The 13,524-nt window shown below is 47.6% G+C and overlaps 1 protein-coding gene across 18 annotated transcripts in view; it reads right to left on the minus strand.

Annotated features, from left to right (window-relative positions):
* EXD3 (exonuclease 3'-5' domain containing 3) overlaps positions 1-13,524 on the minus strand; it is a 251,318-nt gene that overhangs the window by 191,526 nt on the left and 46,268 nt on the right. For 8 of the 18 annotated variants that reach the window (XM_021413925.1, XM_021413917.1, XM_021413923.1 and 5 more), the window contains one exon: positions 4-117. The exons of 9 other annotated variants lie outside the window; for them this stretch is intronic. In XM_021413925.1, the coding sequence (XP_021269600.1) occupies positions 4-40 (37 nt within the window). In that variant the 5' untranslated portion in view covers positions 41-117. The remainder of the gene's footprint in view (positions 1-3; positions 118-13,524) is intronic. One more of the 18 variants, XM_021413922.1, reaches the window with a different exon arrangement.

Below are 13,524 nucleotides of genomic sequence, written 5' to 3' on the forward strand. Positions count from 1 at the left end.
CACCAGCAGGCCGATCACTTGAGTTGCTCTCTTGACTCATCCTCCCACAGTTGCACCAAATTCGGTGGATGAGGTTAATGGTCTACAGCTTAGAGTTGGTAGCCCAAGCTCTTGCTTCTGAAAAGAAGGTGGTAGTGTTATGATAAAACTGTAGGAACTTAACCCTGCGAGGCAAAGGAAATATCACATGTATGGTCCATAGCCTTTGTATGTAATCAAGGTAGTAGACAAACTATCTGAGTATGTGACTTCTCATCAAAATCATAGAACGCTGCCTGGAGATCAAAGAACTGAAGAGGCAATTAGTGAAGTCAATGAAGAAACAAGGAACACCAGCACGTGAAACCTCATAAAAGTCATTGCATATAGTTAAAACTACATCTGGGTTCCTGAAATAGCGGAAGATTAGATTTCAGTTTTCAATTCTGTAAATAGGAGTCTTTACCACTGTTTACTTGATTGAGACAACCAAAAAAGAGACCTAACTAACCTGCAAAGTGGACAGTGAACGTGAAAGCATGTTTTGCCACAGTTAAACATCTCCTCCTCTTTGTTTGCTTGCCCTTCCACTCATCACATCTTGACTGTGGTAGAGTTGGGAACAGAACCCATGTCTCCCAAATCCCAGTCCAGTGCCTTAACCACAACATCCTTCCTGCTGAATCACACTGCAGAGTTGTTTATCAGGAAGGAAATTCCCCCTTGAGAGTACTCACTCTGAGTGTGCTGGTGGAACACAAGTGCTTAGAAAAATACACATGTACCAGGAATAACAAGTGATTTAAGTCACTGTACAACAGACTAAAGGTACATCAGCATTTTGTTTTTTGTTGTTAGCAGCAATATGAGGAAGGCACCATCTAGCAGGACATTACACAGAGCAAGCAGCACATCCGGATGTCCTCAGAGTAATAGCCCCTGGTCTTTAAAAGACGATACGTAACTTCGAAAACATCTATCCCACATTGAGCGTTAGGTATACGTCACTCTGAGGTGGGAGATCCAAAGGTTTATATTCTTACCAGGCACTGTGAAGGTCACTTTTTGTAGCATTGCACACTAAGCTGTTAAGTGCAAGCAGCTGTAGAGTGTAATCTTAGGGTCAGCATTAACCTCAGCATCTTGTAACAGCAAAGGGCCTTCTCTGTAAGGTTTTCAGCCAAAATTGAATGTACAGTGGAAGAAGATAGCAGAAGCAGAGCAACTATTTTTTAATCTAAGCATTGCTTTCCCCATCAGCCTCCTAAAAACAAAAGGGTTGTAATTCATCTGTGATCTGTCACAGAACACAACCCCCCGAAACAGCAAGTTCATGGTCCAGGATTCTGAAGAATTTGGCTCTGTTCAGTAGTTGGGCAAAGGAGAATAATTTCCCCACATGCAAGCCATGGCTCTTCAGGTTGTGTCCCGAGAGAGCCCACCACAGTAACAGACACAAACGCGCCTGGGCAGAATCCCAGAGCTCTGACAAGATTTCTTTTACACTCCCTTTTAAATGGAACTGTATAAAAATTCCAGAAGGACTGACTTTTGGGGGGCAGGGAACCAAAACCAAGCCCTCAGTCACAGTGTTGTGGGGTCATTGTCATAGATCTAGAGCAGCTTTTAAGCAACACATCAGACATGCCTGGCTGGCTCCCAGGGCGGCTCCAAGAGCAGGCCCACACTAGATACGATGGGCTGCAGGACGGCCATGGGCCAGCTCAGCCCTACAGACACAGGCTGATCCTTAAAGGTGCTCTGCTGGAGCACCAGCCCCACTGCAAGAAAGAGCCTTCTACCTAAAGGAGCCCGGCCCAAGGGCAGCCATCCCACCACATACCCACACACACGCTTACAAGCTTCTGTTCCCCACAGCCATCTCCTATACTGCTCGTTAAACTTCAGGACTACAGCAATCCTCACATCACACCAGAAGCACCTCTCAGACCAACTGCAGAGAGTGTTAGTGCTGCTCTGGAGACATACAGCCCTTCTGTGGGCACTGTAGCTAGGATCCATCCATCACATGCAGAACCATGCAGCTCACCTGACCTGGGCCCTCCCACTGACCAGGGGAGATGGGCATGCCAGGGAGCTCACCTGGACACTGCTAACCATAAACAAATGCCTATGGAGAACCAGTTTCTCCCCGCTGACCACCTAGAGTGTCTCAGTGGCCACCTCAGCTGAAGGCATCTATGTCTAACCAACCAATTTCCCTTTATACCATTAATTTTCCCCAGAGTTGAATATATGCATGTGCTCTCCCACACATGCACATACAGAAACACATCAGATATTGTCAGGGAAAGCACCGGTATGAAACAAACAAATGTCACTGCTCTGAAATTTTTTTTTTTAATCTATCATCTGCTCTTTCTTTCTGAGTTACTTTAATCGTCTGGGGTTTTTGTGTTAATATACCTACATGAATGCAGAGTTTGACAGCACCAGACTGTTCTTGATGCCGTGATAAGAGGCAATGGGCATGAACTGAAACAGAGCAATTTCTGTTTAAGTATCAAAAACAAAACCCAGCATAAACTTCTCTCCTGTAAGGGTGGGCACAAACTGGAGCAGGTTGCCCAGAGAGGCTGCAGAGGCTCCATCCCAGCCAGACACCCAGAGTGGACCTACCAGCTCCCACCACCCCGCTCTGAGCAGGGCGCTGCACCGGGCTCTCTCAAGGTCCCTCCCAACCTCAACTACTCCGCAATCCTGTGACATGCAGGAAGACTGTACATTAAGAGAAGACTCCTTAGATTCAGGATGCACACAGCTGGAAGACAGACAAATGTCATTATCCAGGCATAATGCCAGACATGTCCAGAGAAACCATCATGCTCTCCTAGTCCATTCTCCATTGTTCATCACCACAGAAAACACCACTTGCTGGAGAATACCTGTATCCATTTTACCTATCTGCAGCAACTGGCAAGATGGACACAATGGAAAAGGCATTACAAAAGAGGTGGAAGGACCAGCACAACAGCAAGGTGCTACAAAGGAAGGGAAGTAGATTGCTCGCCTGTATCAGAAGATTCCGGATTCAGAGAGAAAAGCTGCCACCATGGAGAGACCCCCAGAAAGAGATCCTTCCTTGGTGGCAGTCAGGCCTTAAAAAAAGGCCTAAGAGCTTCATCTCAGAGCCAGGCTCCACCCCCTTCCAGTCACACAGTGAATTGCCTTCACCTGTGCTCCCAGGGCTGACTGGGTCCTTCCTCTAGGTGCTCAGTGGTTCAGACCGTGACTCAGCAGTTCCCACACACCATCTCAGCCCAACTTAGGCCTAAGTCAGCTGTGTCTTGAGGGAGGTCTTAGCTTTGTGTCTTCCATCTCACAGTGCGTTCCCATCAGTTTCCAGTGGGGAATAACACCATATTAGAAGGTAAATGCTGTTATGGATGTCTTCTGCTTGGTTCAGTGCATTCCTCGTATGGCAACTAGCACAGAACAGCTGAAGAAAAAAGCTTCTGCAAATTGGTGCTAAACTGTTTCACCAGAGACATCAGTTTTTTCTCCAGAGAAGGTGTGAGTACTGTTCAGAGAATCACAGAGTCACAGAATGGCTTTGGTTGGAGTGGACCTTAAAGATCACCCTGACCCCCCGCCCATGGGCAGTGTTGCCACCTACCAGCTCAGGCTGCCCAGGGCCCCATCCAACCCAGCCTTCAGTGCCTCCAGGAATGGGCACCCACAGCTCTGGGCAGCAGTGCTGGGGCCTAACTGCCCTCTGTGTAAAGGATTTCCCCCTCACACCTAACCTAAATCTCCCCTCTTTTAGTTTAAAGCCATTCGCCTTGTCCTGTCATTATCAGACTGCGTAAAAAGTCAGTCTCCCTCCTGCCTGTAAGCTCCCTTCAGATGCTGGAAGGCTGCAATGAGCTCTCCCCGCAGCCTTCTCTTCTCTAGGCTGAACACCCCCAGCTCCCTCAGTTCTTTCTTCATAGGAGAAGTGCTCCAGCCCTCTGAGCATCTTCCTGGCCCTATCTATCTATATATATATATTGTATTGAGCTCTTGGTTTGGAGACTAGTGCAAGGTAGGTGCTTCACATGTAAGCAAATTGATTGTACCAGTCATCCTGAACAACGCGTGTGTTGTGAGGCAAAGCACCCAGTAAATATCACATGGCTGTGATGGTGTAGGTGGTGCACTGCTGCCTGGCCAGCAGAGCTCACAGCCCTGCTTCCTCACACAACAAGCACCACATCAGGAGCTGGAGACTGCTCAGGCAGGGCCACCTGGTGCTGCAGAAGGCGAGCAGAGTGCTGGGCCCAGCACCAGGCAGGGATGAGCAGCAGGCCTCCCTCACAGCGTGCCATCCCACCTCAGCTGCGCCCAGCTCCTTGGGGCCCACGGCTGGCGAGCAGCCCACACAGAAACCTCTCCCGTCTGAAAGCAGCCTCACCAAAGCAAGCAAGAGGTTTCAATTCTGCTTGGTTGTGGAAAACAATGTGAAAGTGTGAAGTGAGAGTAACTGAAAGTGTTAGAAACAAAGAAGACAGCAACCAGGAAGTGATGTTTATTTGTTTTCTCCATGCTGGGATTGCCAAGCCTACCTCGCGTTCTTGCAACCTGGGTTTTATTGCTTTATTGTTACAGAACGTACAAGCACACACAGCCAAAGATACCAGCATCAAGGATTCCTTTCTAAAAAGCAAATGAATCAGGAGTACGGGTAAGGCTAGCCCCAGAAGCCCTACTGAAAGCCTCATCCAAAGTGCACAGGTGTCTTTTCACCGACTTTTACAGACTTTGGATCCTGTACTAAATCCATTTCAGCAGTCCTGGGGCTAGATTTGGGTTTCCAGCTCCCATCAGTCACAAAATCAACCTCCTCCCAGCACTGAGCTCCAGACTGGTAACCCACAGCACCTAAATCTCTGCCGGATTCTTGAATTATGTCACCTCAGACCTCAGTTTGTCACACTTTGTCACTGCCTACTACTGATCCCATTCACAAGCAATCCCAGCAGCCTATGTTATTTCAAAGTGAAAAAAGTTCCATCCATTAGCTATCTTTGTAGCTCACGCTGAAATGCAGTTTCACCTATTTTTACAAAACTTATTTATCACATCAGCCTTTTAACTAACGAGAAACTTCACTTCTCTGTGATAAGGATGTGGGGCGGCGGGAAGCTAACGGACTCCTGCTGCGCCGACTGAGTGCTGTTGGGTCACCCTGTTCATCCCGAGATCGCTCTCCCTCTGCGTCAGGTAAATGGAATTCTTACAAAATGTTCATTGGTTTTGGAACAGTTAAGGAAATCATGTTATGCCATTATTATCATAATAAGATTCACTGGAACAGCTGGTGGCTTGAAATAGAAATCAGTAGACTTATGCCATTCTAGAGTACCTCCTCTGCCTCATTAGTTCTGACATTAAAATTAGGAAGCAGCTGATAAAATATCAACAGATATCTAATGCAGTCTGTTGGATTGTCAAGGCTTTCAACTTCAGCATGGTAAAACTGCCAGCTTCATTTCTGCGTGCTGTAATCCCGACAGTAGCACTGACCCTCCCTTATACAAATAGCAGCTTCACTGCTTCCCTTCCTGCAGGGGAAGCAGTTTACTAGCAGTGCCTGAAGGTAATGCAGTGGTAACACTACATCTGCAAGGCCTTTGGTAAGGTCCCACATGACATCCTTATCTCTAAATTGGAGAGAGGTGGATTTGAATGGTGGACTGTTTGGTGGATAGGGAATTGGTCGGATGGTTGCAGCCAGAGGGCAGTGGTCAGCGGCTCTATGTCCAGGTAGAGGCCAGTGACGAGTGGTGTCCTCCTGGGTCCGTCTTGGGATCAGTGCTCTCCAATGAGATTCAACAAGGCCAAGTGCGAGGTGCTACACCTGAGTCGGGGCAATATAAGATATAAATACAGATGAGAAGATCTCCTTGAGAGCAGCCCTGTGGAGAAGGACTTGGGGGTCCTGGTGGACAAAGAGCTGGACACAAGCAGCAGTGTGCGCTCACAGCCTGGAAGGCCACCAGTCCCCTGGGCTGCACCAACAGAGGGCTGGCAGCGGGCAGGGAGGGGGCTGTCCCCCTCTGCTCTGCCCTCGTGAGGCCCCATCTGCAGTACTGAGCCCAGGCCTGGGGCCCCCAGCACAGGAAAGACGTGGAGCTGTTGGAGCGGGTCCAGAGGAGGCCGTGAGGACGCTCAGAGGGCTGCAGCACCTCTCCTGCAAAGACAGGCTGAGGAGCTGGCGGTGTTCAGCCTGGAGAAGAGAAGACTCCGGGGAGACCTCATTGTGTCCTGCCAGTACTTAGAGGGAACTTTTAAACAGGAGGGAAAATGACTTTTTACACAGTCTGATAGTGATAGGACAAGGGAGAATGATTTTAAACCAAAAGAAGGGAAATTTATGTTAGAAGTTAGAGGGAAATTCTTTACCCATAAGGCAGCGAGGCCCCGGCACTGCTGCCCAGAGCTGTGGGTGCACATCCCTGGAGGTGGATGGGCCCTGGGCAGCCTGAGCTGGGGGGGCAGCCAGCCCACAGCAGGGGTGGGGCTGGGGGCTGTAAGGTCCCTTCCAACCTAAGCCAATCTGTGATTCTAAGATTATAGTCAGGAGAGTTTATACCAGGAGGTGGGCAGAGATAACCTAACAGAACTTCCTGCAATGAGATGAAGCCCCTTTTCCAAAGGAAAGGGGAAAAAAAATGAAATAAAATCACAGCTTGAACTTGAGTTCCTGAAGGCATAGAAGACCTTTAAATGTGATGCTTCAGTGCTTTCTGCCTCCAAACTCTCCCACTTGAGGTACACGGTGACTCCCAAGGCACGTGTGAGTCAGAGGAAGGAGCCCAGGCACATGCTCAGCCACGCAGGGCTCCTGCTGCTGCCTGTCCCACGCAGATCCATGCCCAGGCATTTGCCTATCAGAGCATTTGGTAAGAATAATGCTTGTCTTTTCTTCCCATAAATCTGAACACGTGACTATGGTTGACAACGTAAATTGATGATTCTTAAGAATTCCTGCAGCCTCCAGAATTACCTGGGGGGCAATTTGCTACCTGGCTTCCTAGAAGCTAATTGCACCAAGAGGAAGAAATCTGCTCACAGCCTGTCCTGCCACCATCTCCTGGCTTGGAGCGTCGGAAGGGCTCCCAGCTCGATGTCCCTTATCACCTGCAAACCTCCACTCGCACCAAGAGGCTCCCACAGGCCAACAGCCCACACGAGCACAGACCTCTGTCGGCAAATTCATGTGCGGCACTATGGCTGCTGGTCTCTGCCCTTTCTTATTTCCCTCCACCTCTCCATAGTACTTATGAAGTCTTCCTGTTCCATCAGCAACACCATCAGGTACCGCTCCGCAGAGCAAATTCCCCCTGCCCATCTCGCTGCCCTTACGCATCCATCACGCTCTGTCTCTTGGAAATTTCACTCTGGAAACAAGCAGCACAACCCGAGGCACTGCTGAAACCCAGGGCAGGGCTGCGAGCACTCTCCCTGGTGCCCGAGGCAGCGCTTTCCGCAGCACAGTCCCACGAAGGATGCTGGCTCTGGCCAGCAAGGTGCTGCAGTGCGCACCGCCGTTCCTTTCGGAGGCTGCAGCAGCGCGGCTCGGTTTGCTGGTCTCTGGCACCCTCTGCTGACAAACCACCGCCGATCTGCTCATCCCTGCAGCAAGCCCGCAAGTGCCAGGCCGGAAGGGCCACATCCTGCTAACGTAATCCCCAGCTCTTTTTAGAAGAACATCTCGAGACTTAAAATTTCTTATCTCCTATTTGTTTGTTCAAATATTTCCACAAGACAATACTGATCACAGGTGTACCTCCTTCATCTTGGTTTGCTGATTTGCTCCGGTAACTGAGCCCACAGCGTAATGAAAGCCACCCTCCTCTCATATCTGTGTTACCTAAAACCTTTTGTATTTCTCATCCTCTCCACCTAGCAATGTCCTCCGGCACCTTGTGTGCACTCTCTTCCTCTCCCTTCTTCCCAAAAAGGCACATACCAGGAAGGTGGCCTTAACTCCAACGCTAATTTGGAGGATGAAAAGGGCCAAACCCAAAGTGCGTGGGTCAAATTGGCATCAGGGAATGGTGCAGACCCAGTTCCTTGCTTCTGATGAGTGATTCCCCACCAGGCTGCAGCCCACTCCTCGCACCACTCCTGGAGCACTGTAGGAGCAGAGGAGCAGGGGCTGGAAGCAGGAGCTGGGCCTGGCAGGACTCCGTGCCACCCTGCAGAGCAACCTGGCAGTGGGGGGGGGGGAAGATGTGGTCACACACACCTCTGCCGCACACCCAGCACCGACCCCACAACGCATCCCACACACAGGCCTCATGCAAAGCAACGCAGGTACACCAAGATGCACGAATGGGATTGGCAGCACCCAAATTCTCTGATACTGGAACGAAGGGGTTAGCTCAGCTAGGCTGCCGATTTGATGCACCCTGACCACTTCAGGATTCCAACTGAACAATGAACACAAAGAACAGAGAATATTCTGTGTAAAGACAGCAGTGAAATAGAAACCCAACCTTCTGAGAGGTGTTAACTTGAGAGGCTGATTTTCAGCCTCAGCCTTATCTGCATTTTTCTGCTGCTTGCTTTTTCTGTATTCACATGAAGAGAAGGCCCAAAGAATAAGCTCTGCTTGCCAGTTTGCTTATGCTGGGTAAACCAGAGGACAGGTTTCCAGGCTTACCAGACATTTATGCTGGTATTTTCTAAATGCTATTTCAAGGACTTGAAGGTGGTACCGGATCTACCCAAGGTTCTCCCAACACAGCGCTGTGCTTCCTAACAAACACCTTAATAACTTACACAAACTTTGGAAATATATAATGCAGAATTTTAACCAGAATCAAAGTTTAAATAAAAAGTTCACAGAAAAAAAAAACAAAAACAGGAGAAGGTGGCACACAATTTACAAATTTCACTCCAAGTTGTTGGCCACAACTGAAAATGACTGCAACAGACATAATTTGGAAAAGAAGCTTTGAAAAGCCATAGAACTAAGTAATAGAGGAGGCTGCAGTAGAAACATGTAATTCCTTCTTACTAGAAGACCCAGTGCAAACGTACTGTAAATGTTGACAATTCAGTAACTTGAGTGCTCCCTCCCATTCCTCCCCCCGGTTTGATCTTACTGTACTGTCTTATTTCCAATCATAGAACAACCTCATGGTAACAGCATAAGCAGAATAGCTATGCAGACTCAGTACGTGACTTCACCGCTTCCCAAAACAGAGCTGGAGCAGTTTCATTTTGACTTCTTCAGGCTCTTTGTCTGCTTCCCAGCAGTCTGAGGCACCACAATTAAGCAATGAAGCCAGCACTATTAACATCTGTCCAGCACCCTTTGACAGAGAGAATGTGAATGTTTTCTCCTGAATTGCAGAGGAAGCTTCACTATCTTGCACAAACCTATTCGTTTTCTTTTTTAACACATGAGCCATCCTCCAGAGTCTGACACTTCCAAAAGGCTCTGATTGAGGGGCTCTGGTGTGACAGCTGAGGTTGCTGCTCGCGCCAGCTGCTGGCCCACCTTCCCCTGCCAGCAGATGCTGACTGGGAGCACAGCTGGCCTGAGCCTGCGCAGCACATAGCTCTGCTCTCCATTTTGGCACATTAATGTGAGCAGTGGGTGAAAGTATTTGTGTGAAACTGCTGTGCTCTGAGCTAGAGAAACTGAGATACAAGGACACATTCCTTCTGCAGCACTAATAAACAGTGGGGGACAGTCACGTCCTAAATCATTGCAGCTGTTTGGCCAGCAGACATGAGTCAGAGCACTAACACGGATCATCAATGCATGCAGGAGCACGATCTGAACTTTTACCTTCTGCTGAATGCTTCACTTTGGGGTCAATCCCAAGGGACCACCACGAGAGAGTCTTCAGCCATATCTGCACTATGGGAGTTTTGGAAGTAAAGCAAGTTGGTAAGCTCTCAGTAAAAATCATCACTTCCCGACTCACAGATGCTCAAGCAAACTTCCAGACACAACGGATGCAATTTGAGGAATCATGTCCTTTAAGGAAGGAGGGGGGGAGGAAGGTTTGTCTTTGACAAAACAGAGTTGAAGCTTTCCTTCTCCTGGGGCCTTTGCCCCAATAGCTGTAGTTATAGACACAGCACTAAACACATAAGCCTTTACTAGATGAATGAGTAATCTCACCAATCCAGTAAATTTTCCCCATCTTGATCTGCTTCCCTTGCTAATCTCCCTTTCTGTTCACTGAGAGGAGCTTAAACTATGCCATGCTGATTTCTTTTTGATACTATTCACTCCAGACCATGTCTAAACACTACAATAATCCAAGGATTTCCTCTCAAATTAACATTTCTTCTGTTATCGGTGTCATGAGCAAATCCCTCAGATCCCAACCGTCTGCAGCTCCACATCTTCCCTCCTGGACCGGAGTTAAGGTAGTGCCCTGCAGCTTACACAGGATTCAAGCTACACTCAAGTTGGTGGCAAGTCCCCTTCTTTCTCCTGCAGGCAGTGTCACGGTATGCCTCGTAAACACTGCCAGAATTCAGAAGGAATCCCACAAGCTATTGGCATTTTAATTTCTAGGTTATCTTGTCAGGCTTGACCCAGATTTTCTTCGGGTTTTTCTCACTTGAGATCTGATACGCCTTGTCAACAACAACAAGCCTGTTGCCTTTCTGGTTAAGTTTTACCTCTTACTTATGTTTGGCTTTGATGTGGGCATCTCTATGTACAGGTCCTCTGATCCCCTTCAGGGAACATCTTCTTTGTTAAATCCTGAAATGCAAGTAACAGGGCCTGCCATTTTGCTATTATTTCATGAACCTTTTACCTTCTAAAAGGTTGAATTGCTTTAAGAGCAACATCAGTTTCGGAATGATCTGACATGCTGAGACAGAGGGCAGCAAGGAAGCAGAACATCAGGTGGCACTGGTAGCCTTGTTTGAGCACTGAGAAGATCACTATCTCACACAGCTCAGCTATTACATCTGAGGGACTAAAATCCCCACAGGGACTAAAACCCCACACTAATCCTTCAGTGCAAGGTTTCTCGCTGTTTCTTTCTGAGCAAGCTCTATTTTCACTGTCATCACCAAGTGATATCAAGGTCAATCAAGATTGCTCCTCAAGGTCAACCGAGTCTCTATCAAGCTTCCAGAGCATGAAGCCAATGGCTTCACCACACTTACCCTGAACGGCTCCTCACCTTCCACCCACAGCAAGATACACTATTTTCCTGGAGCGCAGAGCTAATATCAAAGCCTGGAAAGCCAAACAAAATCGTATCACGTTATTCATGATACAGCGTGTAATAAATTTTGGTCACTTCTCAAGCCATTTCAGTGCTATCTGTACCATGTGTGATAATAAGCTGCTTTCAGAACTCCTCTGGGGAGAGTTCTTCCTCACCTTTTCTCTCCTGAAAACGCTTAGAGAAGGTCTTCTTCAGTAAGTAGGCTTTGAATGCAGTGTTTAAGCCATAAGTTGGAATAATGAAGTCATAGTTGGAGGCAGAAATGTCATTCACATAGGAGACAGGTTTGTAATCAAGTTTCAGGGGGGTTGGTATTGTCCAGATCATGGAAAATTTTGATGCTGAAATTCTGCTCTCCTCACAGCATTCCTTCACTACATGATCAACAAACCCTTCCTCAAACACCTGGGGCAGGAGCCAGGCCTCTCTTTGTAATGGAAGATGTAATGGAAGATGGGTCTGCAGTGACCCTCTCACTGCCCTTTGCTACTTGATATAGTGAGACAGCCAGGGCTTTCCTTTCCATCCTCCTCACCACCACTCAGCAAATGGATCTCATAGTTTCAGGAGAAACCGAGTACTCGACTTAAAGGCTCAGATTAATTTCCAGAAGTGGTGTGCACAGTGCTGCTCATGGTTGCTGTGAGACTGGCTGCTCAGACCAAGAGATGCCAGTATGACACAAAAATCTCCACCATTACCTACAGAATTTGAGCAAAATGTTGTATTAGCCAGCTTTTTGATTGTCACATATCCATAAACAGAATTATTAACGAGAAAGGTGTGTGTTTTTCTCAGTATGATTTATTAGCTGTAGTTACAGTTGCAATGACAGTCTAATTTTTCACAAAGCACTACAGCTCATGTGTAGTTTTTAACCACCTTTAGAAAGACCTTTAAGTAATGACGAATCAAGTCATAAAACAATAAAAAAGTTAGAACCAACATATTATTCTCCTTTAGGCGTGGGCAGGAATATCTGATTTATGTCTGCCAAATGATTTGGCTTCTGAACAACTGGCAGCAAACTCGAAGTTAAATACCAAAGCTGTGGGCAACCGCTGGAAAGATCAAGATTCTTTCCCTTTTCATTTCTACATGAAATGTCTGCTCAGGGGTGATATAATCTAATTCACTTGTTCACAGGGCAGCAAGTTAGCTACTTCAAGCAAGTGTGACTACACTGCTTTGCCACAATGCCATAAGTGTCTCTTGTGAAGCTTTATGTACGCACAAGTCCATACTTGATCAAAGTAACCACCGGAGAGATCCCACCCCGCACAGCTCTCCTGCAAACCTCTCCACTCTGCGAGTTTGCTTGTGCAGATGCCTACCAGAAACTGCAGGGACTGAGAAGCAAACAAAAAGGGAACCCTGACTTCTCCTTTGGTATCACTAATATCACCGGCAGGCACTGCGGAGGTGATGCTTACGTGGTTGGTAAAAGGAACAGGATGCTACATGCTCTTCCCAAAATCCCCAGAACTGACACGTGTCTCGGCTGAAGAGACAGCAGCACCTCTAGCTCCCTCCTGAACTCCAGAGACCTTACTTGCGCTTTGGGCTGGCACTGTGCATCACCCATAGGATGTGTAATAACAGAAGTGTTGGATGCTTTGGCCAACATTTGCCATATGTTGCTGTGCCGTATCTGTGCCTCTAAATTGTTCCCATTGCTTCCCTTTCTGACATGCTGTTAAAGCTTTCTTAGAAGTTGTTAAGGATGGTCCCAAATACCATCTTTTCCTTCACCGATCTGCCCTAGTGGCTTTCCACACTGGGAAGCTGGGTTGTGATGCTATTTAACTATTTTTCCTGACTGCTTCAAAAGTGGAAGGGGAGCTGTCAAGCATACATTTGCTCAGAGGAAAACCCCTCTCGCTCTCCACCTCAGTGGAAGATGCCTCGGACTCCCTGCAGGTAAATGCAGTCCAGCTGCTTAAAGCTGTGTGTAACTGCAGGCTGTTCCAGGCCCTCTTCAGAGAATTTATCAGACTAGTGATGGAAATAAGGCGTAGGAAAGTCATTATTTAAACTACTTATCGGAGAGGAAATTTCTCACAGCCTGACGGTGTTTACAGACAGCAATATTTGGTTAATAAACAAGAAAGTCCACAACAGAGAAGAGCAGCACTGCTAAGGGCAGAAGCAGAAGGATTGCCCGTGTTGTAACGTTTCAAAACACATCTGTGTGAATCTCAAAAAGACCTCCCTGAGAAGTGGGATTTTCCTGCCCCAGCAAGGATGACATGCTGCAACTGAGGAAAACTCTGCCTTTGTTATCAAATAGGGCTGGGTGGACACGGTGCGTTTTTAGAAGATCTGC

This window comes from Numida meleagris, chromosome 16 (genome assembly GCF_002078875.1).
Source record: "Numida meleagris isolate 19003 breed g44 Domestic line chromosome 16, NumMel1.0, whole genome shotgun sequence".
NCBI lineage: Eukaryota > Metazoa > Chordata > Aves > Galliformes > Numididae > Numida > Numida meleagris.